Source organism: Mycetomoellerius zeteki, unplaced genomic scaffold (assembly GCF_001594055.1).
Source record: "Mycetomoellerius zeteki isolate Tzet28-1 unplaced genomic scaffold, Tzet1.0 scaffold228, whole genome shotgun sequence".
Classification (NCBI taxonomy): Eukaryota; Metazoa; Arthropoda; class Insecta; order Hymenoptera; family Formicidae; genus Mycetomoellerius; species Mycetomoellerius zeteki.
In genome coordinates, this window is record NW_017257203.1 from 939532 (window position 1) to 962245 (window position 22714).

The 22714-nt window shown below is 35.7% G+C and overlaps 2 protein-coding genes across 2 annotated transcripts in view; one reads left to right on the forward strand and one right to left on the reverse strand.

The window, feature by feature from the left end:
• The first annotated feature begins 654 nt into the window (after nucleotides 1-654).
• Nucleotides 655-17214, forward strand: chas (chascon). The gene is made up of 12 exons (XM_018449008.1): nucleotides 655-921; nucleotides 4999-5176; nucleotides 6289-6325; nucleotides 7061-7230; nucleotides 7937-8122; nucleotides 11929-12144; nucleotides 12349-12589; nucleotides 12927-13265; nucleotides 13947-14152; nucleotides 14426-14654; nucleotides 15266-15740; nucleotides 16581-17214. The coding sequence occupies exons 2-12, from the start codon at nucleotides 5108-5110 to the stop codon at nucleotides 17086-17088; spliced, it is 2676 nt and encodes an 891-aa protein (XP_018304510.1). The 5' UTR covers nucleotides 655-921; nucleotides 4999-5107; the 3' UTR covers nucleotides 17089-17214.
• A 1889-nt stretch (nucleotides 17215-19103) lies between these two features.
• The window catches only part of Vkor (Vitamin-K epoxide reductase), an 8230-nt gene continuing 4619 nt past the window's right edge, over nucleotides 19104-22714 (reverse strand). Inside the window, exons 2-3 of the mRNA XM_018448995.1 lie at nucleotides 19413-19510; nucleotides 19104-19335 (exon numbers count right to left, since the gene is read on the reverse strand). Of these exons, the coding sequence (XP_018304497.1) occupies nucleotides 19112-19335; nucleotides 19413-19510 (322 nt within the window). The 3' untranslated portion in view covers nucleotides 19104-19111. The remainder of the gene's footprint in view (nucleotides 19336-19412; nucleotides 19511-22714) is intronic.

The following is a 22714-nucleotide window of genomic DNA, read 5'->3' on the forward strand; positions in this document are numbered from 1 at the left end:
CATGGAATAAAAAGTAAATTTACTTTTTTTCATACACTTTTAAAATATGTAAAATAAATTGAAGTTTTTGTGCACATAAAAAATTTCCTCAATTGGTGTTCTTATAAGGTAATAATGCAATGATTGACTGGATAATTAAATCCAAGTCTACTTGAGGTCTATTACGATTAATAATATAATAGAAAAATACTCTTGCTTTTGTACTCTTTTAAATACAAAATAACCAGTCTTTATTATCGTTTTGAAATTCTAAAAAAGACTTATCAGAAATATCGCAAGAAGTACGCCGAAACCTTGAATAATAAAATGAATAATCCAGTCACGCGTTTGTGTTCCTATTCTGGAATTCTCGCGATTACTATTCGCGCTTTCATGGGCAAGCTGGTCCACTTAACGCGCGTCTGGGACGTTCCTTTTTAGGAAACCACGGAGGAAGACGAGAGTCCATAATTCATGGACCCAAAAGATTCGGCGTCACGATGCGCCGAATTCTATATTTGTCTTTCCAGAGAGGTTGCGTTGGAAGAAGTTGTCCCAGGCGCGGTTCACCACGCACTCTGGGGCGCCTCACCTGCTAGACTCGAGCCTGAGGTGCCCCAGGTGGATCCGTCAGAAAGTACTCGACGGCCGGACAGTATCGCGAGCGCTGGCGCGAAAGCATGCGGCGCGAGTTCTCGTCGAGTACTTTCGTTCCGCGCGTCGTAAGCAACGCGCTCGTTCGCATTCACAGTCGTTCGTCGTTCGAATCGTCTCTTCGTTGACACAAGATTGATAAATTAATTTTTTCAAAACATTGAAAATGTTCGTCGAGGAAAACGTCGATTTTCAAATTCGCTGAAAATCGATCTCATAATCGCGTTGATTTCCGTAAAGATCTCTGGGCGTAACTCGCGGAAACAAGCGTGAACGAGTGGAGTGTAGGTGAGTGTAAACAATCGATGTGCTTTCTTACTCTCACGTTGTCCTATCTTTTCTTCCTAAAAATTTCACTTTGCGTTCTAACATCCTACTCTCTGATCTCTCTTTTATGCGTGACGCTGATAGACGCGTGTGCATTTCGCGTTTCCAAGAAAGGATCGGTCGACGCATCGGCGAACGGCTTTTCCTCGCCGAGGATATTACGCGAGTGGCATTGTCAGTCTCTTACATAACGAGTCGTGCGCGGCGGGAGCGATGAGAATCTTCTCAGTGCACGACGATTATTCGAGCGTTCGAACAGACGTTTATCGATTTCGAATTAGCGTTTTCCCGCGATCGTTCGCTGATAACGATCGGTCGCCACGAGTGATCGACCTCAAACTGTATTTGGCGTGAAAGCCAAGGTGCCCGTTCCCGCTGATAGATTCTCAGTGCCGCGCGGTCCTAAAATGGATTCGAGCGCGATCGAACGAGCCCGCTTCGCATTTTCAACCAAAATGGCGACGTCCTTGACGAGGTCACGTGTTCAGCGTCACTGTCCACTTGTTGTTAGGGCCACCGCACGTACACTTTTAGAATGAATTGTCACTCTGAAGAGTGACATCTTACTCTTAAAGATTGAAAATTAAGCCACTCTTTTTTAAGACTGGCTCAATTTTTATTTTTTAGAACGAGATTCAAAAGAATTTAAAGAATAAAAATTGAATTACCTCTTCTTATGCTACGTCCTTCTTTGTGCGTTATATATCTACGTTACGTTTTACGTTGACTATACTCTCTAAATTTTTTCGAATGGAATCTTATTCTAAAGAGTCGAAATCGAGCCAGTCTTGGTAAAGGGTGAGATCTTTGAAAGTGAGATTTCACTCTTCAGAGTGAGATACACTCTAAGAATTTTAGAGAGTATGTGTTGACGTAAGGCATAAGACGCTACGGCAATGTAAATGCAGTGGTCCTTAGCCGCTCTCGCTTAAATCGCTGATTTTCGCGCTTCCCGCCGCGCGTTGAAATCACCGCGACGACGCGACGCGACGCGGCGCGGCGGGTCGGGCATGATTCAAACATTCCGCGTGCACTTTACCTCGATCTATTTAACGAAGAGAGTTTCGCCAATGTCGATTAACGTTAATTTAATCTCCCGTTGTCCGTGTTGCGTTTATGCAACGATCAGGGCTACAGAAGCGGTCAAAATTAATGAGACGTTAGTGAAATCTCGTCAATGTAGCTTTCTGAAGAAATGCAGGCTTATGGATCTCAACCATGAACTTCTTTGAACAAATAACATATATTTTTTGGAACTTTATTTACTTTAACGTTTGTAAATAATCTAAGAATAAATTTTTATTGAACGGATTAATTCTGTATAACAAAATTTCAGACTTAGTATAATAAAAAATTTGTGAGAAGTAAAAGTCTTTCTGTTCAAATTCCGCGAATATCATGAAATTATGAATAAAATTGTAGGAAATAGATTTACATTTGAATTTATATATATCAAGAACTCTGCTGCATCAATTATTTAATCTGTTTTCGTAAAAAAATGTGTCAGAATCCATTGACAATTCGATCATAGATGGAAAAAAAAATAAAATTATCACTTTCCATTTAGATATATAATAATGACCCATTTAACGATATTTTAATGACCTATTACTATCAAGGATGATTATGTTATTCCTTAAGTGAATTTTTTTACTGTTATTCTTAGGAGTTCATTCTGTCCTAGACAAAGTGCGTGAAATGTCACGGACTTTTCGAGTTATTCGCTTTTACACGCTGACGCATCTCTGACGTCACACGCATATCCAATAAGGTGAGACTAACATGGTCGTATGGCGGATTACCAAAGAAGTATGTTGTCAATGCAAAGTGCATACTTGTCCTCTTAGATCTATTCATGAGATATGTTTATTGGCGCGTTTACGACCTCTGTTGAGATGGCAAGAAAGCAGAGAAACAAAGGAATGTTAATTTTTAAACATGCTTACGAAATAATTCTTACATGTGCATACACTGTAAAAAATTAAATGTTAATTTTAACTTACAGACGTTTAGTGGACTTTTTGAGACATGCAAAAATGTTAAAATTAATATTTTTGCGTTAATTTTAACATTTTTGCATGCTTAGAAAGTCCACTAAATTCCTTTAAGTTAAAATTAACATTTTATTTTTTACAGTGTATGATGCGTCGAGCACGTTGAAGTATTTATTGTAAAATTTAGTTTAAATTGATAAATAAAAATTGATTTGCTTATTAAAATTTCTTGGATTTTCTTTTACATTATTAATTAAATGATAAAATAAACATCATGCAAATGAAGGACTTGTAATTAACAACGTTAAATAAGTTAAGCGTCATTAAGAAATTATACGACGATTTATATATATACCGCAGTACTTCTATAAAGTACTTAAAAATCACATTAAACACATTTAATGTGTACTCGTTTCAAAACCACACTTTATGACCATAGATCCTAAAAGATAGAAAAAGTTTAAATACTTATACATACCTGTCCAGAGTCTGAGGTGGGGAAAACGCGTGCGTAATTTCAACCGCAAGGACGCAAATGTTCAGAGGCGTAGGCAAAGCTCTTTGTGAAACGGATTAAATTGCTCCATTAGTGAAACTTTTCGTAGTGAAGCGACGACTGAGATAGTCAAATTGAGCGCTTAAAATCTAATATAATTAGAACTTGAAATGTTACAGAAATAATACATAATCTGTATATTTTGACACTTATTACACGAAAAGATTAATTTTGCTGAAGTATTGAACTAGATACAGATCTAAAAATAATTTCGTTAAACTATCAAAATAATTATAAAACGCTCAAACAAGTTGCTAGAATATTAAAACTTTGCAGCATTGCTCATCATGCTTGAGTTTTTTTACATAATTATTTTGATGTCCGACAAAATTATTTTCAGATCTATATCTACCTAAACTTTTAAATATTTTTCAGTAAAAATCGTTCTTTCCATATTCTAATTACAGTATCAACTGCAATCAGAAAATCTAAATCTCGTGTAAACTTTTTACATTTTTCTATTCCAGAGTATTATAATATTCAACTATTCATCTAGTATTTTTTGCCAATAAAAGATTAATCCGTTTATTCTACTGCTAGTATCTCATTTTTGCAGTTTCTGGAATTATTATCTCAAAAGCCGCAGCGAGAAATTAATTGTCCCTCAATTGCGCGTCGTTATCCTTTCGGATGAACAGACAACTCAATCCACGCGAAATCTGCGATCAAGGACTCATAAATGTTTGTGAGAGAAGTCACTTACGCCATTGATATAGGGCATAGAGCAACCGGCCGTACGTGGTGTCTTTAGCCATCTCAATATCGTATCACGCGTACCATATCGAGGTGGTCGCGACCACAGGCCCGCGTGCCACCGCGGCCTTCGGCTTCTCTCTCTACGCAGAGAGAGCTTCCCGATGAATTATTGCACCTCCATGAGCTGCGTGTTCCTCACATGTGCGTCGACGTAGCGGAAGAATGAGAAGAGGGATGGCGCGCTCGCGGCGGCAGGACTAATATCTTGAATCGAATCCCGTATTATCGAAGGAACCGTGATGTTCTTAGCGTCACCCTAAGATGTATAAAATGTCAGACAACTGTAATATTAAACTTAATTTCCTCAAAGATCTTTAACGTTATATAAGATGATTCCCAAGTAGAAAAATTTAATAGATCACGATTCATTTTAACGTCGAAATAACGTTAAAATGAATCGTGATTGAAAGAAAAATAATTTTTAATTAATTATTTTGTTTAATTCGCCACTTTAGCGCCATTTTGGTCGTCAAAATACATTACGTTGTGTTTGATAACTTTTTATCTTGCATGGGTCGTCAAGAGTGTAAACAGAGCAATTTTTTTATTCTCTCTTAAAATTTCCTCCCTTCTCAATCAAAATATTTCACGCTTTACTATTTTGATTAAAATAAAAGTGATATCATTTAATTGAAAAGGATATTGCTGACCGAAGAGTTCATTTCATTAGTATTTTTATTTTCAGTTTTGGACTTTTTTTATATAAATTAATTATTATTTCGATTGTAACAGAGCGTGAGAAGAAACATTGCTCACGCGGTCTATCAGCTGAATTCCTCCTTGCAACGACAGACCGAATAACTCAACAGGAACATCAGGACCACGTAGCAGACATGATCGAATGATGGAGGTGATTTCGACACGCCGATACGAGGCCCGTCCACCAGCGAATACCCACTCCTCTATTCTCGTGAGTAACATTTTCTCCGACCTCTTCAGAATGCATTTTCTCAGATACTCACGCGTTTCTCCTTCAGAGTTCACATTCTCGCGCCTACATTTCCTATATTCGAAAACTCTAATATACGAACAAGTACTGAAATAATGGGGACAATTGAGAGTTAGCGCTGTGAGAGAACAATGAGTAACAATTTTTCTAAAAGCAATATATAATTACGTAATTAGACGTTTCGACTCATTTTGGTTTAAATAAACCGGAACAAAGCAGCAAAATTAAATAATTCATTATTTTATCAATATTTTATATATTAATATATGAAATATTGATAAAATAATGAATTATTTAATTTTGCTGGTCTGTTCCGGTCTATTTAAATAAAAATGTAATTATTTTCTTATAGAGAGATACATTAACGTTTTATTCAAAAATTTTTTCTCTGTATTTGGTCTTTGTTAAGCAAATCTGTTATGTCCTTTTTCTATAAAATTTTTTATATTTTTTAGAACTTTTTAATCGCATTGATCCAAACTATATGATTGTATAGTAAATTTAAATAGAACAACAGAGAGAAAGAGAAACTGTTAAGAATAAATCTAAGAAATTAACATAGAAATTTGTCGAATAGAAAATGAATAAAAGATAGATTTGGCGAACGGAGTAGATTGATCGACATTTATTGAATAAATTATTTCACGCTTCGATAGATAAAAATTCGTCAATTTACTTGATAAATTTCTGTATACAATTACTGGCTTTTCTCAATAATATTTTCGCCTTAAATTCTTCAAAATATTCATGATTAATTATTCTTAAATTATTGTAATTCATATAATTGTGTCGGACACGATCCCCTGTAAATCACTCACGCGTTTATTCATCAGAGTCGATTTTGTAAATGATTTTACTCCACGTTAACATTCCTGTCGGATCGGAATCTGCCGGGTGTCGGTCAGGAGTTTAGTCGCGTGTAACATGGAGTAAGAAAGCGGTTAAGGCGAAGTTATTTGCGGTAGACGTACTTCTCGTGATACGTAACTTCCCCAGAATGTCCTTAGCCGAAAGGAATCGCTTCTTCGATGGTCTCGTAGGCGGATTTACATACGTATTGTTTCCTTTTTCAGGTTGACCCTGAGGACTCCGTGGCATTAATCAAAGAAGGTAAATTCCTCGAACAAAAATATTAATCTACGAACGAAAATGGTAATCTGTCGGCCGTTTATACTACTAGCGTACAAAATGAAAATTTATTAAGACGCCGCTATTAATACTATTGTAATTCATCATAACCAAAAGAGTAGAAAAACATTAAATATTCCGTATGATAAATGTGAAATAGTAAATAAATATTCTGTACACTGTCAGTCTACTTATAAAAAACTATTTTGCTAGAATATCTTTTCTGAATTTCCAAGAGACTATTTTCGTTGCTTTTCGAGATGCACTAACAATAAAACTCAAAAAAAAAAACTAAGATACTACAAGAGATATACGACCTAAAAGTTTTAGTATCTAAATGGATTTATATCTGCCAAACCTTCATCAATCTTATCGCTCAAACGAAAGATTAGATATTGTGAATTGGGCATTTTAAAAAATAAAGAACCTTTTTTGTTAGTTTTATTTTTTTATTTGACAAACATCACGATCACAAAAGTAACTGTTTATTCAAGGTATATAACTGTTATTTCGTTCCTTCGACGTAGCCAGAAGTGCTTACAAAGGCGCGATAGTTGACAGTAATGTCGACAGAGGCATAAAGGCACCTCTCCCTGTGCCATCGTCGACTCATCACCCACGTTTTATGTCCGTTTGTTCGGGACCGAGAAATTAGTTTTGCGAAACAATGCCGGTGTTGCGAGTCAAGCTGAAAGAATGCCCGCTTCCGCCTTTCAGAAGAATGGGAGACCCGCAAGAAAAAGGAGATTACCACCACGCGGCAGATCGAGACGAGGGTGAAGCGACAGGTTGTTCTCGAGGACGGAGAAGTCGTCGTCGACTCCGGACCCCTTGTCACCACAAACACAACCGAAGACGTCGAGCAACAGGAACATACGACTCAGGAGGTTCGCACGTTTGTCGAATTCTTAGTCCATTAATATATTCTCTAAGACTTTTAGAATGAATCTCACTCTGAAAAGTCAAATCAAAGATTGAAAATTAAGCCACTCCATTTTAAAACTCAATTTTCACTCTTTAGAGTGAGATTCCAAAGAATTTAGAAAATAAATGGCTCAAGATAGATTTAATACATGAAAAGAATAGGTTTGCTGAAATATCTAAAAATAAACATACAGATTTGAAAATAATTTTGTTGGACCATCAACTATAAAAATTTATTTTCATAGTCCAACAAAATTCTGATCTGTAGGTAGTTAAATTTTCAGATACTTTAGCGAGATCGTTATTTTCATGTATAATATACAAAACATAAATGGCATAAATAATCTCGACTTCTTAAAATCTACTCATAATAAATGCTAAATTCTTATATCTTAAATTTTTCTATTATTTCTGCCTTCTCTCGTAATAATGAACAAAATTCCAGAACGCGTATTATTACTCGTAGTTATTAGTCGTAATAATTTTTATGAAATGGAAGACGTGACGAGTAACAGTCGGCAGAATTTTCTTCTTTCTTACTTTTCGACATGCGTCCATTGTTCATTGATTCTGCAATACATTTGCGTATCAGAATCGGCTTTCTTTGTAGTATTACGCGCCCGCGCGTAAGGAAACGTGCTTTTAACTGGTTCGCGAACCGGTGTTTAGAGACGCACGACCGGGGATCAACCGCAGGAGGTCGACTGGCGGCCGGCGGCAGGTGGTACTGTGACCGGAAATGGCGGTAACGTCGTGCAAAAGGAGCTGAATGAGACGGTGGTGAGGAGCCGCGAGGAGATCGAGGAGAGACTCGAGACGGAGGATCGTCAGCAGTTGGGAGATATCTCGGACGAGGTATACATGCACCCGCGACACACCCACCATCTGAATTCCACCTGCGCGTGCCACGGGGTACACGGCTGTATGCGCATTCTCTTTCCTGGCGTCACGCGCCGCGAAAAGGTCGCGCTGTTTGTTCTCGAGAGACTCGTCCCGTCTGATAGCTCGCCGTGTCGACGTGTCTTAAGCTCAGTGAGATTCGGTCAGCATGGCGCCAGATATTCACTTCACCATCGTTACGAAATCATTTGCGAAGCTGCAGAAAGGAGGCATGTTCGAACGATGTTTCTCCACGTGAGATCTTAATGTCGCACTTTTTTGTTGATATTACGATTTTTTGTATAAGTACCAAAAACGTATACTGGAAAAAAATAGAAATAGTACAGCTCTGAAAAGTTTCCTTTGTTACTTAATTTCTTTCTGCAAAAATTTTTAGAAGTTTTATATGCATCGCAAAAACGACTTTATTGAAGTATCTAAAAATTTTGATAGATACAAATTTGAAAATAATTTTGTTGGATTGTTAAAATAATTATGCAGGAAATTCAAGCACAACGTAAGCAAAAAGTTTGACATTCCAGTAACCAGTTTGAGCATCCTGCTAGACTATGTTCAGATTTCCATCCGAGTGCCATCCAGATATCACTCCTCGTTATTTACTGAATGTTAAACAAGGATGATACGACGCTTGGGGAGCACCCTGGTGAGAATCCGAACACGCTCCTACATAATTATTTTAACTCCATACATAATTATTTTTATAGTAATATTCAACAACATTCAGATTTGCATCCAGCTAATATTTTAGGTACTTTAGCAAAATCGTGATAGCAGTCGAGAAACAGTTTACGTTTAGATTAGAACCTTCTCTTTATTTTATTCATTTTTAAAATAAAATAATATATATTTATCTACTTCTGAAATAATAAATTCTTTTCTAAAGACATTTTTTTTATCGCGTTTATATTTTTGATCTAATCATAAACTATAAATCCAGAATGTTATCTTGACATTCATATCGTTTGACAAGGTAATGACAATAGATCCAAAAATGCATACTGAGAAAGATAAAAGCATCACAAAAATGCATACCGAGAAAGATAAAAACATCACAGTTCTGAAGAATTTCTCTTGTATTTAATTTCTTTTGTAAATTAAAAGCTTATAGAAGTTTTACAATCAAGAAATGTCTTACATTCAAATTAAAATTCTCTCTTCGTTTTATTCGGTTTTTAAATAAAATATGTGTTCGTTTATTCTTCTGAAATAACACGTCAGTTTCTGATAGCCATTTTATTATTGAATTCATTTCTGAGATGCTAATCACAAGCTATAAATTAAGAATGTAGTTTGACGTTTATGTTGTTTGACGTGGTAATATGCGATAGATCGTCACGTTCCAAGTGTCATAATAACACACTACACGTTTAACGCGTGTTAGCGCAACTAGACAAGTCCGAGAATAGCTCGGAGTACAGAAAAAAGCTCTCACTCTCCCTCGATACCAATCTATGCGGCATGCAATCGCATCCAAGTAAATCGCAACGAGGTTTCACAAACCTCGCGGGGATACCCGGATTGCGAAAGACGGGCAACAGGTATAATACGCGAGAGGAGACGCTCTCGCGCGCATGAACGATTCAGGACGGAGGAGGTCGAATCGTTCTGGGACGAAGAGGACGAAGGAAGGACGGAGTTAAACGGCGAACGGGCACTCTTGAGCGAGAGAGGGAACGGGAGAGCGAGGGAGAAGGGGATCACGAAAAGCGAGAGACAAAGAGAGAGAAAGAGAGGGAAAGGGATCTCAAGAAGTGGAAGTCGATGATCTCTCGATTTTGCACTCCCTTCACCCAATGGCGATGAAGGAGCCATGAGATGCCAGCAGCCGCAGTCTCAGCAGCTGTTCCGCACGTCTCTGGACCGCGGGTGCGATCAGCCGCAAATCCGACCGCGATAGTGTCCCGCGTTCGTTCTCGTCGGTGGAATCGACGCGGGGGTGTCCTCGCGAGAATTCCTCGGAATTCGTCCGCTCTTCTGTGTGGTCCTGCTCCCTTATAATTTCAAGATTACTCGTCATCGAACAGGACCAGTCGTCCTCGCGCGAGAGATGCCGGGACAATCGCTCCGCGGAAAAAAGACACGCGCCGCTTGATCGGACGCGACGTGCCGGCTGGACGTATCGTGTCTCTTTAGCGAGATAGTTGCAGGTATAATTAAGGTATAAATTAATCGTATTTGCATCAAAATTGCAACGGATCGTGGATTTGTTTCGAACGAAGACCCTATAACGGAGTTTGGTCTCGAGATGGCAAACTTTTGATCGGCCCAAAATCTTTTTTGTCAAATTTCTTAAATTAGAAAGAGTCCCAGGGAACACCAAGTCAAGAAAAAGTCAAAATGATGGTTTTTGGTTACAAAATTTGATTGTTTATTGATTAAAAATGAAAATAGAGTCATTTGGATTTTTTGTTGACTTTTGCATGTTCCTTGGAGTAAGATAGTATGAGTGAGAATGAGATAGCATATATAAAAAAAAACAATTTATACATTCTTCTTTCTCACTCTTGTTTTCATAAAATTGCTCGTGGTCAGACTTTATAGTTATAGAGTTTCTAGTTCCGAAAGGCATAACGCGCCCATTGCAAATAGACCAGATATGAGGTTCGACTGAAATTAAGTAATTTTACAGTGTCCCGCAAACAGTTTTCCCAGTGTCTATCGCGACTTGTCATGCTCGTCATCGTCCTCGGCGTGTTCGAATACTCGAGTCGTTCTTTCGATGAAGGTCCGAGAATCGTGTCGTGTCATCATTTTAAGCGGCACTTTGTATAATATTTAATTTGATTGTCTGATGACACGCATAGATGGATTTCTTAATTCATAACTCGATGTACAGATTTTAGTGTTGCGAATGTCAGATATTTTAAAGAAAAGTTATAAAGAAAAGTTATAAAGAAAAGTTATAAACTTTTCTCGGTGGTCCAAAGGCTTAGGACGCTCGCACGGAATGCAAGAGATCCGGGTTCGACTCCCGGCCGAGGCATTATTTTTCGCAATAAGTTTATTACAGTTTTTAAGTTGGGAAATTTGGGGGGATTATTAATATTTTCAGATTTGATTGCGTTGAAAGTCCGACAACCATATCGGCACGTAATTATAATTTCTGAAATTAATTCATTTAAATGAATTTACAATAGTTCAACATCTTAACGTTCTGACCGTTATGGCGCTTCTTAATTTAAAGCATTATATTTAACATTAGCGGTCTTTCAATCTTATTAAAAGTTATAAATATATTTAAAAAATGAAAGAGAGAGAGGAACTTAAAATTAAATTAATGATTAAGACAATATTAACAAATATTGAAACATGGCCTATTTTTATTGGCAATTATCGAATCGCCACGATTGATTTATTTAGACAGATCAAAAGAGAAGTAACCGATAAGTTATTGGCTTTGATTTTCTGTTATTAAGTTCAAATAATTAAAATGCTCGATCTCTGCATGTTAAACATTTATTAATTAAAGTTTATAAAGATCGCGATAATTTTTTAATTTATTATTTTTCCTTTCTTATTTTTGATATCTTTGATATATTTATTAGTATAGATTGCGCGTACTTGCTTTATATTATTATCTGTTGTTCAACGTCACGTCCTTTTTTAAAAGCAATGAACTAATATTTTCGTGAAAGAAAGAAGGAAACAGCACGGCCAAATCAGGTGGTTTTATCGTGTATGCAAAGAAAAATGACTTGCAGAGACAATAATTGACCGCGAGTGTCTGACAAGGGTTAATGCGGGCCACATCTGGTTTTCAGGCATACCAAAAGGCGGTGCGTAACAATAGGGGTGACTTACGAGTCGCTCTTGCCGAATCTTCGAAACAATTGGCGTCACAGTCTGGTCCACGGGTCATCCAGCACACGACTAGGTCAAACAAAGTCATCGACACCGAGAAGACCTTGGAGAAAAAGGAACTGAAGGCTGACGGATTAATCGTTACCGAGAAGAAGCGAACGGTCGAGCACGAAGAGGTGAGTCGCAGCAGCAAAAACTGGTTAATATACTCCTGCCGTCATTTTTCTCTTCTTGTCTCGGTTTACCTTCGCTGGTTTTATGAATTGTAAGACTATTTAATTATATGTGTAAAATATATAATAATACATAATTAATATATTTATATAATTATATTATCACATAAATCGGAATTGCAAGTAACGCGATCGTTTTTGCTTCAGATTAAAGACGACGAGGTTCCGGACGACGGGAGGAACGACGACGACGCTTCTGAAACGAAGAAGGAAAGCTCGCAGAGGTATATCAAGAAAAGAGAAGAAGACGTAGTGGACTACATCTCGGCCGGCGAGAGAGTCGGCCGAGAAATGCGCTACGTTGCAGAGACAACCGAAGGAGAACGAATAGGCGACTGGTCACCATCACCGACGGGCATGCGGACGACTCGTTTTCACAAGTATCCCGGTACGTGGCCTTTCTCTATTGATTTTCTATCATTGCGTTCTACATATTTACGAATGGTTGATCAGATGATCAACGGATAATTGTGAGTTATAACTTCTGAAGTATAAAATATGATCGCTCTGATAAAACTGACGGAATTGCCTTCCATCCTTAAGATTGCTAGATGTTATCTTTAGTGAAAAAATTTACATTCAAGACAAATTATTTTTATTATCTCGACTTGAAGGATTAAAACTTATTGAAGAATATATTTATAGAGATATCATATATTATATATATATTTTTTTTTCTATTGACATGCTTCTTTTCTTTAAAAGATCGTTGCTAATTATTACAGGTTTCTCGGATGCCGCTCGAAAAGATGCCTTAACGAAGAAACCGTTGGATCTCGAGGAAGAGGACGAGGCGAGAAAATTCGAAACGTCGAAGTGGCTGGAAAGCCATTTCGGCAGCGATTCACGCTCTTCGCACGGATCCCTCGATGCCGATGACTCTCCTCTTCCAACTAGCACTAACACGAGCTACATCAATGTCACCATGAAATCCTGCACGCCGAAAGAGCGCGATTATCAAAATGTAAGTTCCAGCCGCAATCAGCGACGTGGTCGAGAGACGAACTCGCCTTCAGGATATTTTCATGGAATCAGCGAATGGTCGGAACGATATCAAGGAAAGGGTATGAGAAAAGGAGTAATTTTTATTATGAAAAATAATTTTTTAATATTAATTCTCTTTCTTAAAACAGTTTTCTTTTAATTTCACGTATTATAATTTAAGTATTAAAATAGATTTTAAGGAGTAATTTTTTCCAGTAATTTAAAAAGAAAACTTCATATATCGTATATGAGAAACCATATGTTTGAAAAGCTTAGTTTTAAAAACAGAATGTCAAAATTGAAGGAAAAACTTTGTTTTTTCAGGAATATCTAGAACCATTATTGAGTTATTTTGAGATGAAACTTGAAACTTTGTGTAAACTTCAACATAAAACCTCGTCTTTTGAAACTATGCATTATTTTTTTTTTTAAATTAGGGATAGGCCTAAGAATAAGGCTATCTTCTAAGCTGTTTCGGACATGTGGTCACATAAAGTGACCATTCAAGTTTTCATCTTGAATTAATATATGAGGAATCACTCCTTAAAACATTAAAAAATATTTGACCTTCTCGTATAACATTATTTTTAGGTGTAATATAAGCTTGTAAAATTTAAAAAAATAGAGATGACAAAAATATATTACTACATAAAGTTTAGAAAATAATCTTAAACCTACATTGTATATATATTTATTTAACAACTTTGTTTCGATAAATATCAAATGATGCACGAAATGTGAGTATAATGTATTCTACACAGAGAAGCAAAATCATGCGCGATCAAACTCTCCAGTTCGATACGTGGAATCTTCACGTACCAACGGACATGCCCACGGGCATAAGAGAAATCAAGTTGAATCATCTTATTCGAAAACTTACGAATCGTTCCGACGTGAGTATCAGGATTCTGTTGAAGAACGACAACGTACACCTTCCCCACCGATACGTCGAAGATCGAAAGAACAAGTACGAACATTTCTCTTCATTATGCCAATAGCAATTATCTTAAAATTTATGAGAAAATATTAAATGCAATGGAAGTTTAGTTTATATTCAGCAAATTCTTTCTTTCTCTCTCTCTCTCTCTTTTGTTCATTACAAATGTAATTTATGATATTAATAATATTAATGTTATTAATTATAGTTTATTAAATTAATTTATATTGATCTAGACTGGTAAAATATTTCATTATTTCGCTACATTATACAGCAACTGAATTATTGATAATTCTTTTATAGTGGACAAAATCTGAAGAAAAGATCAGTTCGAACGAGCTTCCGTCAGGTCGTACTTCAAGTCCGGTACACGTGGTACAAAGAACTTGGGAGAGTCGTAATCGCGACGTTCAAGCACAAACACCCGAACGCAATTATAGAAGTACTTCGCCACGATCGCGATCAATCTCGCCGAAATCGCCGATAAATAGTCGCGAAGAGAAAAAGTCGGATAGTTCACGAGCATCTAAAGGTAAGTCTTCTTCATAATTAATTGATAGAAGTAATAAGCTAAAAAAATATTTAAATTATAAATTTATAAATATTTTTAAATACTTTAATTTAAAAAATTTAAATTTTATATCATTATTACGATCGAATTGGAAAACAATCTGATAACAAATAATCCAGACAGTACAGAATATTTATGATATTTATTAAAATTCATTTTTTTAAACGTTATATAAATATTTCGTATATATTTTATATAAAGTTTTATTCGAAATATTATTAAAATATACATTAAATATTTTATGTAATATTTATGATAAAATAAGAAAATATTTCTAATAAGTATTTTTTACTTTGATTATAATGTCTCATTAAATATTTTCATAGCATTTTATTATAACATTTACAATAAATATTTCATAATGTTTATAATAAACGTTTATAATCTTTGCAATCTAAGATCACAAAAATATATTTACAAAATATTTAAAATAAATCTTATAAATATTTATAAATATTTTGTAAATATTTTATAAATATTATGTGCTGCTGGAAAGTAATAAAACAAAAGCCGATTAAAAATAAAGTCGAATATTATATGTGTATTAAATATTACTATTTATTCACATCTAGGTCATGGGCCTAAGTATAAGATCGGCGAATCCTTTCGGAAGCTGGTGGGTAAATTACGTTCAGCTAGTACGGAGAGAAAGAATAAACGGACAAGCGGTGGTTCTACCTCACAATTGACGCAGACCGACGACAACGGCCCGACCTATTTGCAATACAACGTAATCGACAAGAACATTCCTTTCGTCAGCGAAAGGGACACGATGGAGGACAAACCACCGGAAAGACCACCACGATCACCGCGAAACGCTAATGCGTCGAGTAAAATCACGAAGATCACCAGGACGACTGATCATGGTATTCAGGAATGGCAACGCAGTGAATCCACGCCACCACCCCTGCAGAGGTATTACTTGGGCGAGGATCCTTTCGGCGGCAGTATCTACGGCCGTGAAAAAGGATACGAGAACGACCGAGACCGGCTGCGACACGGAAGACCACGCGGTTCCGGTAAAATTGCCGTAGATTCCGAACACAGGTAATCGAAGTACTCGATATAACGAGAGCGAGACAAATTTTGATTGATAAGTTATCCCCTACTTAAATTAGATCGCTATGCTTGATACTGCCCCTTATCGTTATTGCGCTTGTTGAAATATCTTCACATCTTCATTTAACACTGTACAGTGGTGTCTTCTGTAAAATATTATAGGTCTTCTGTCTTTCTCTTGTCTGGTTTTTTTTCAATTGGTAAAGAATTACTACTTAAGGTTCATAAGGGAGTTGTATGGATTAAGTTACAGAAATTGTTCAGATGGGATTTATTTTCAAAGTAGATAATTTCGGTTAAAGGTTTAGAAAAACGAAAGGAGAAATATTATTATAGAATTATGAATGATGGCGTTGATTTTCACCAAGGGAAAATCGATTGTGAATTGAAAGTGTGAGGGATCTAACTTAATCCGAGACACTCTACATAACTATCTATGCATGAAATGTTTATCAGGAATGACATAGTGTTCCGAAGATTTCACGCTTTCATTGTCAGTAAAAATTTGTCTCTCGGTCAGAATCTGTCATCATGAAATAGACGACGAACTTGCTATCTCATGTCGCTCGATCGCCAAAGACGAAGTTAGTTGTGCAAGCTTCAGGAGCCTAAGTGCGAAGTCTAAATCGGGCCGCTTGGGTATATATCTTTAAGTCGCATCTCGGCGACTCCGTGCTTCGATTTAGGGTGAAGGCTGCATGAAGGGACGCATGGGAATCGAACGTATATATGACTCGGTAGGCTCATTCGATCGTCGCCGCTGCAAACGTCGACGAGAGAAAATCCGCACGACTAGGCAATCACCTTTCGGAAACAACCGCGTTTCAGCGTCGCCTCCAGCTCCCTCGGCAGATTTAGCAAGTCCACTAGCAGACTGGTTAGCGATCACGAGAGGGAGGAGCACTTCCGGACCACCCAGACGTTACCGCGGAGCTTGCATTCCAACGGTGGTGAACAGTCAGCTCGCTCTCAGACCAGACGATACCAGGCACCGAATATCGGCAGATATGGCAAAATGAGCCAACATCACAGCAGCATGATCAATATATCGATCAAGAACACGGTGAACATGTCGTCCAAAGTGAACGCGACGCCCGCTTATGGCACTCTTCAGGCTCCACCGAAACCCGAACGTACGTACAAGTCATCGCTATCACGTAGCAAAAGCTTTAACGTCGAGGCCAACAAGAATGGCGTCGACGCACCAATCCGTGTACCGTATACCTCCAATTTGCACCTTAATCGCCTGGACGAGACGCCACCGTTGAAGAGTCCTGGTATTCTTGCCAGCATTAGCCGTAGTAACAAAGATTTATTAAGAGACGGCAAATATTAAGGTAGCCATCTAGTGACATAATAAACTGTATATCCTTTCGGACGTTAAATTACGCTATCCTTCCCCGCGAATATTATATTATAAATAAAATCTTAATTTATCTCAAAGCGATATAAAACTTAGGAGAGAAGCTACTGATCTGGTAATGAATTATACATTTGTATTTTACATATATTATAGATTCTTCTGCATACGTGCTTTTGATATTCTTTTTTTATTTCCTCTCTTGCTATCATTCAAATCTCCCGTTCTTGCTTTTCTGCTCCCATTTTTAATTGCGTCACTAATGACCACATCATGTTTTTGGATTTGTAGATACATTAAATTTTTCAATTTATTCTTATCAAACAACTTCATTTCCATATTATCACTTCGTTATGTATTTTAATGTGGGATTTTGTTGGCGTGACGTAAATAATTGTAGTGATTATAAATAGACAACATCCTGGAAACTATTCAAGAAATTAGCAAGTATTGCAGTTACAATTTATAACCATTTTATAAACCATTTTCGCGTAGACAAGATAAATATAAATTCTACTGTATGACATACACGTTTTCATGAATTACTTAATGTGAATTAGATCTATCGAAGTCAAGGATGTGAAAGCTACGTTCTTAGAAATTGATTATATAGAATTATTAAAGTAGAACCGATAACAATCGCTAAATCTTAAATATTACAGAATGTTTCGTTTATTTTTTACGTTTACGTGTCACGTATTTTCGACAGTTAAATTACTGACATTCTCGTAAAACAGAATATGTGAAGGTCGTTAACTATTCTTGGTATATAATGTATAGAATGCTCTCTTTATTACTGTATATTACTTGTATTTTTTTTTTATTAATATTTTTTTTCGGCAATCTGAAGAATTTTTTTATGAGTAATTATATTAATAAAAACAACAGCCTTGAAAAAAAGCATCGCAGGACATTCTGTACATCCGTAACCGCGTATACTTTATTAATAAATGAATAGATGTACAAGTTTCATATAAATGCAATATTATTTATATTCGATAAATTAGAACCTTATATCGGTCAAAACTAGATCTTAAAATGCTTAAATAATTCAATCTTGAATCACTAAATGTGCTATATATGTACTACATATATACCACACTTGTAGTAGTTGTAGTCTAACAAACAGCGCGCCGAAAAATTTCCAGACTATATAAACGTAATTAAACCACTGTAGTAATTTCGCGAATTAAATTAATTTCTAATAATTTCGATGCTCAAACAGGCATCATATTTCAAAGATGTTAATATGCTGAAAAAACTGTAATTAAATTTATTGCGAAAAATATTATCTCGACCGGGAGTCGAACCCGGATCTCTTGTATTCCGTACGAGCGTCCTAAGCCATTAGACTACCGAGCCTCGGTAATCCTTCGGAAACTTTTTGGCGCACAGTTTGTTAGACTACAAGTGTGGTATATATGTCAAGTACATATATAGTATATTTAGTGATTCAAGCTTGAATTATTTAAGCATTTTAAGATCTAGCTTCGACCGATATAGGGTTCTAGTTTATCGATTGTGTTCTTACATGTACGGTCTAAAAAATATTATTTATATTGTTCATATTGTTGATTTACAATAATATAATATAAATATACCTATACCTATAAACAAAAGTTCTCTCTTTTATCTGCAATATTAATTAATTACTATATCTTTTATTTAAAATGTTACATACATTATAACATAGAAAAATTCATTCAATTGTTTGCACTGTATAATGTGAAATAATGTGACAAAAATACTGTAATCTCTTTCGTTAAAAGTATTTGAGAATTTACGTTTATTTAAATTCTAAATCACACATTTATATATTATATCCAGTAAACATCGAATATAACATATACGTATAAATACACATGTTATATATCTATGTTATATTGTTTGCTGGATATTTACATTGTATAAATTTTACAGAAATAGAAAATAATAGAAAAAATTATTAAAATATTTTTTGATCGATATATCGCAAAAATACAATTATTCTTTTTTATTTTTATTTCACCTTTTTATGCGTATCGCCTGAGGTAAATTTTTGGAATTTTCGGAATTTTTTGATAGCGAGAAATGTGATCACCACATTTATAATGTACATGCTAATACACACAACGCAGATATCTCTTTGTAGATATAATATATGGATTAAGTATATCGATAAAATATTAGAGATTATTCCCAGAATAACAGTGGCGGCCGAAAAGGTGTAATTATTAATCATACCTGAAAAAAAAAAAGATTTGTTATTGTTATGTAAAACGTATGTACAGGAACGTAGGCGACAGTAATTGAATACATACTTAAAATTGTGATCAGAGTATAAAACATTAAACCGTATATAGGATTTGAAATGTTAAACACGGAATCTTTTGGAAACAATCCGAATCCCTTGCCATACCTGAAATACGATGTTATTTTTTTACTACTTATTTTGTGTATGTTGATATTTGTCTGAAATAATTTTATGATTATTTACGATTATCAGTTTCGAATAATTTCATGTTATGTCATTTTATATTTTATCTAAAGATGGAATCACATGATGTTCGATTTCTTGATAACATGCATACAGTCATGCCCGCTCTGATGCTAGAATTCGCTCATGCATTGAGCGGTGCATGCTACATATACATGACTTTTATATATTTATTATAGATTTATTATAGACTTCATAGTTTATCTCCTTACATGCACCAATCAAAAGAAACAATTGCTAATTTCATAGTTATTTGTCAAACGTCAGACTGTGGATGCGGACCACTTGACGCTACAAATGCTTCGAAACGTTTGATTGACCAATCGAAAGAAATAATTTTACTAACTGACCAATCAAAAAATGCTTTGAAGCATTCGTGGCATCAAGTGGACCTGTATGCATCAAAGCAAGCATAACAGCATGCATGCATGCTTATCATTCGCAAGAAATCGAGCATCGTATGATTCCATTATCTTAAGTCATTCTCATTATGTTTTATAAATCTCAGTATATGGCTTAAAAATTCGCGTAGCTGAAGGCAGCAATTTATGATTGAATTATACGCGTCATGTTTATTGTTACTCCGTTGGAGTAACTACTCGCTCCATTTTCTTCGTTCAATGAACGTTTTACATGTGGCAGAATATCTTTTTTAAAAATACTAGAAATAAAATAATTAATACTATTTACGGGGTATTTAAAACAAAATTCTATACTATAAATTATAATCATGTCCGAAATTTGAGATCTGTTCGCGTTGCCTAAAATCCCATAAAATTTTTGCACTTGAAAGGAGATAGATATTCAAACATTCTGTTCGCGTTGTTTGTACATTTGCATTTAAAATCTTCGATTTCTCTTTTTTAAATGTCCGAATATAGTATATTTATTTCTATATTTTAAATGCAACAGCAATTTTGAGATTTTATTTCAAGCAACACAAACAGACCTATTTAATAGAGAGAAAGTAAAGGCCGCTACACAGACTTTAGGCCGGTCCCAACTCCAATTAACTTAATCGATTGTTACATTGGAATTGACCAATTGCATTTGCTATTCAGCAGAATTGACCAATCATAGTTGACACATGTCTGGTTCATGCTTCGGTCTTAACTCTAAAATCCTAAAATTCAGCCAATGGAATATAGATTTCAGTTAGGACCAATTAAGACTGACAGCCCTATTGACTGAATTTAAGGATTTTAAGGTTAAAGCGGGGAGCACAGATTCTTGCATAACACATAAGGCATATAAGAAATTCAACCAATCATAGTTCTTTATTGCATGGAAAGAAAGGAAACGAAGGACTTTGGTTTATTTTCTTATGCATTACGTGTTATACGTTATGTAAAGCGGGGAACACAGACTCTTGTATAACGCATAACACGTAATGCACAAGAAAATGAACCAATCAAAATCCTTCATTTCCTTCCTTTCAATGAAATAAAGATATCTGATTGGTTGAATTTCTTATGCTTTATGTGGTATGCGTTATGTGAGAGTCTGTGCTCCCCGCTTAAAGCAGTGCTCCCCGCTTAAGACCGAAGCATAAACCAAGCAGTAATCGATTAGATTAATCGGAATTGATGAGACCGGTCCTTTGTATAACGCATAATGCTCGGTCCACAACCTTGCTTTAAGAGCCCGTAAACCGTAAAGTCTTAAGAAATTGATCAATCACAGTTGAATATGAAAAAAAATTATCGATTGTGGTTGGTTAATTTCTTATGGCTTTACGGCCTTAGAACATACATACTGGAAGGGTCATGGATGACCAAAAGTGTCTGCAACATCTGTCTGTCCTTGTCTGAAAGCATGTTTGCTGTGCGCTTGTGCGTGATTTATATGTGAGCTCTGGGGGCTTATTACGGTTTCTTGTGACGAAGTAAAAATTACAAAAGTGATTGAATTTACTAAAATATTTATAACTTCATTGGTTAAAATAATTGTTAATGTGGCTCAATTAGAATAAATCAATAAATAAAAGAAGGGCAACGAACCAATTATACTGTATATTTAATAATCGTACATATACAAACGTTTCGACACCGATCGGATCATTTTCAATGTAAAACAACAAAATATTATTACATAAATTATCGGAAATTTTCGGTCACATTATACTGTTCAGTATGCGGTCCATATTTAAAATATCTTAAAGGTGATCTCATCTCACTTTTCACAATTCTTAAATTGTCTTAATGACGTTATCAACGTCGCTGTACATCGTCGAGGATATATCCAACAGTATTATGGCTTATTTTTTATTAAACATAACTTTGTTAATTGCGTTTTCTTCTCGGCGTCTAACTTACATCATTAAGACAATTTAAGAATTGTGAAAAGTGAGATGAGATCACCTTTAAGATATTTTAAATATGGACCGCATACTGAACAGTATAATGTGACCGAAAATTTCCGATAATTTATGTAATAATGTTTTGTTGTTTTACATTGAAAATGATCCGATCGGTGTCGAAACGTTTGTATATGTACGATTATTAAATATCTTACAGTATAATTGGCTCGTTGCCCTTCTTTTATTTATTGATTTATTGGTTAACATCTAGTGAATGTGATCATTTTTGTAATTTTCACTTCGTCACAAAAACCGTAATAAGCTCCCTGAACGTACATATGTATGCTAAGAGAATCCCCATTCTCGCCTTAGACATACACATGTACGTTCAGAGCTCACATATAAATCATGCGCAAGCAAAAAAATCATGCGTACAGCAACTCAGATAGTAACGTGTCTATCTTGTTGCTGGCATGTTGCTTGCTAAGTATGCATCGCTAAGCATGTATTGCTATCAGAATTGCAGCAACTGAGTCTTCATTTGTTGGCAACTTGATGCCTTCATGATATGATAACTTTGAGTAGCAACTTGCCAGTAGTTTGCCGACAACTTTAAAATCGTCATCATCAAAATTCGCACTACTGCCATCATGTTGCCATAATAATATACAGCATCATGCAATGCTTTCATATTGCCGACAACACAAGATAACATTGATACAGCTATCTTGCTGTTAAAGGGCTGGCAATACATATACACATTGCCTACATGTTGCTACAATGTCGGTATATTCGAAATCAATGGCTGCGTTCAGCAGACTCAACAG

Bases quoted from the DNA above. Each gene is read 5' to 3' on its own strand.
- chas (XM_018449008.1), top strand. From the start codon at position 5,108: ATGATGGAGGTGATTTCGACACGCCGATACGAGGCCCGTCCACCAGCG. The intron at 8,123-11,928 runs GTATACATGCAC...TCTGGTTTTCAG, and splicing joins TGGGAGATATCTCGGACGAG to GCATACCAAAAGGCGGTGCG. The intron at 15,741-16,580 runs GTAATCGAAGTA...ACCGCGTTTCAG, and splicing joins GCCGTAGATTCCGAACACAG to CGTCGCCTCCAGCTCCCTCG.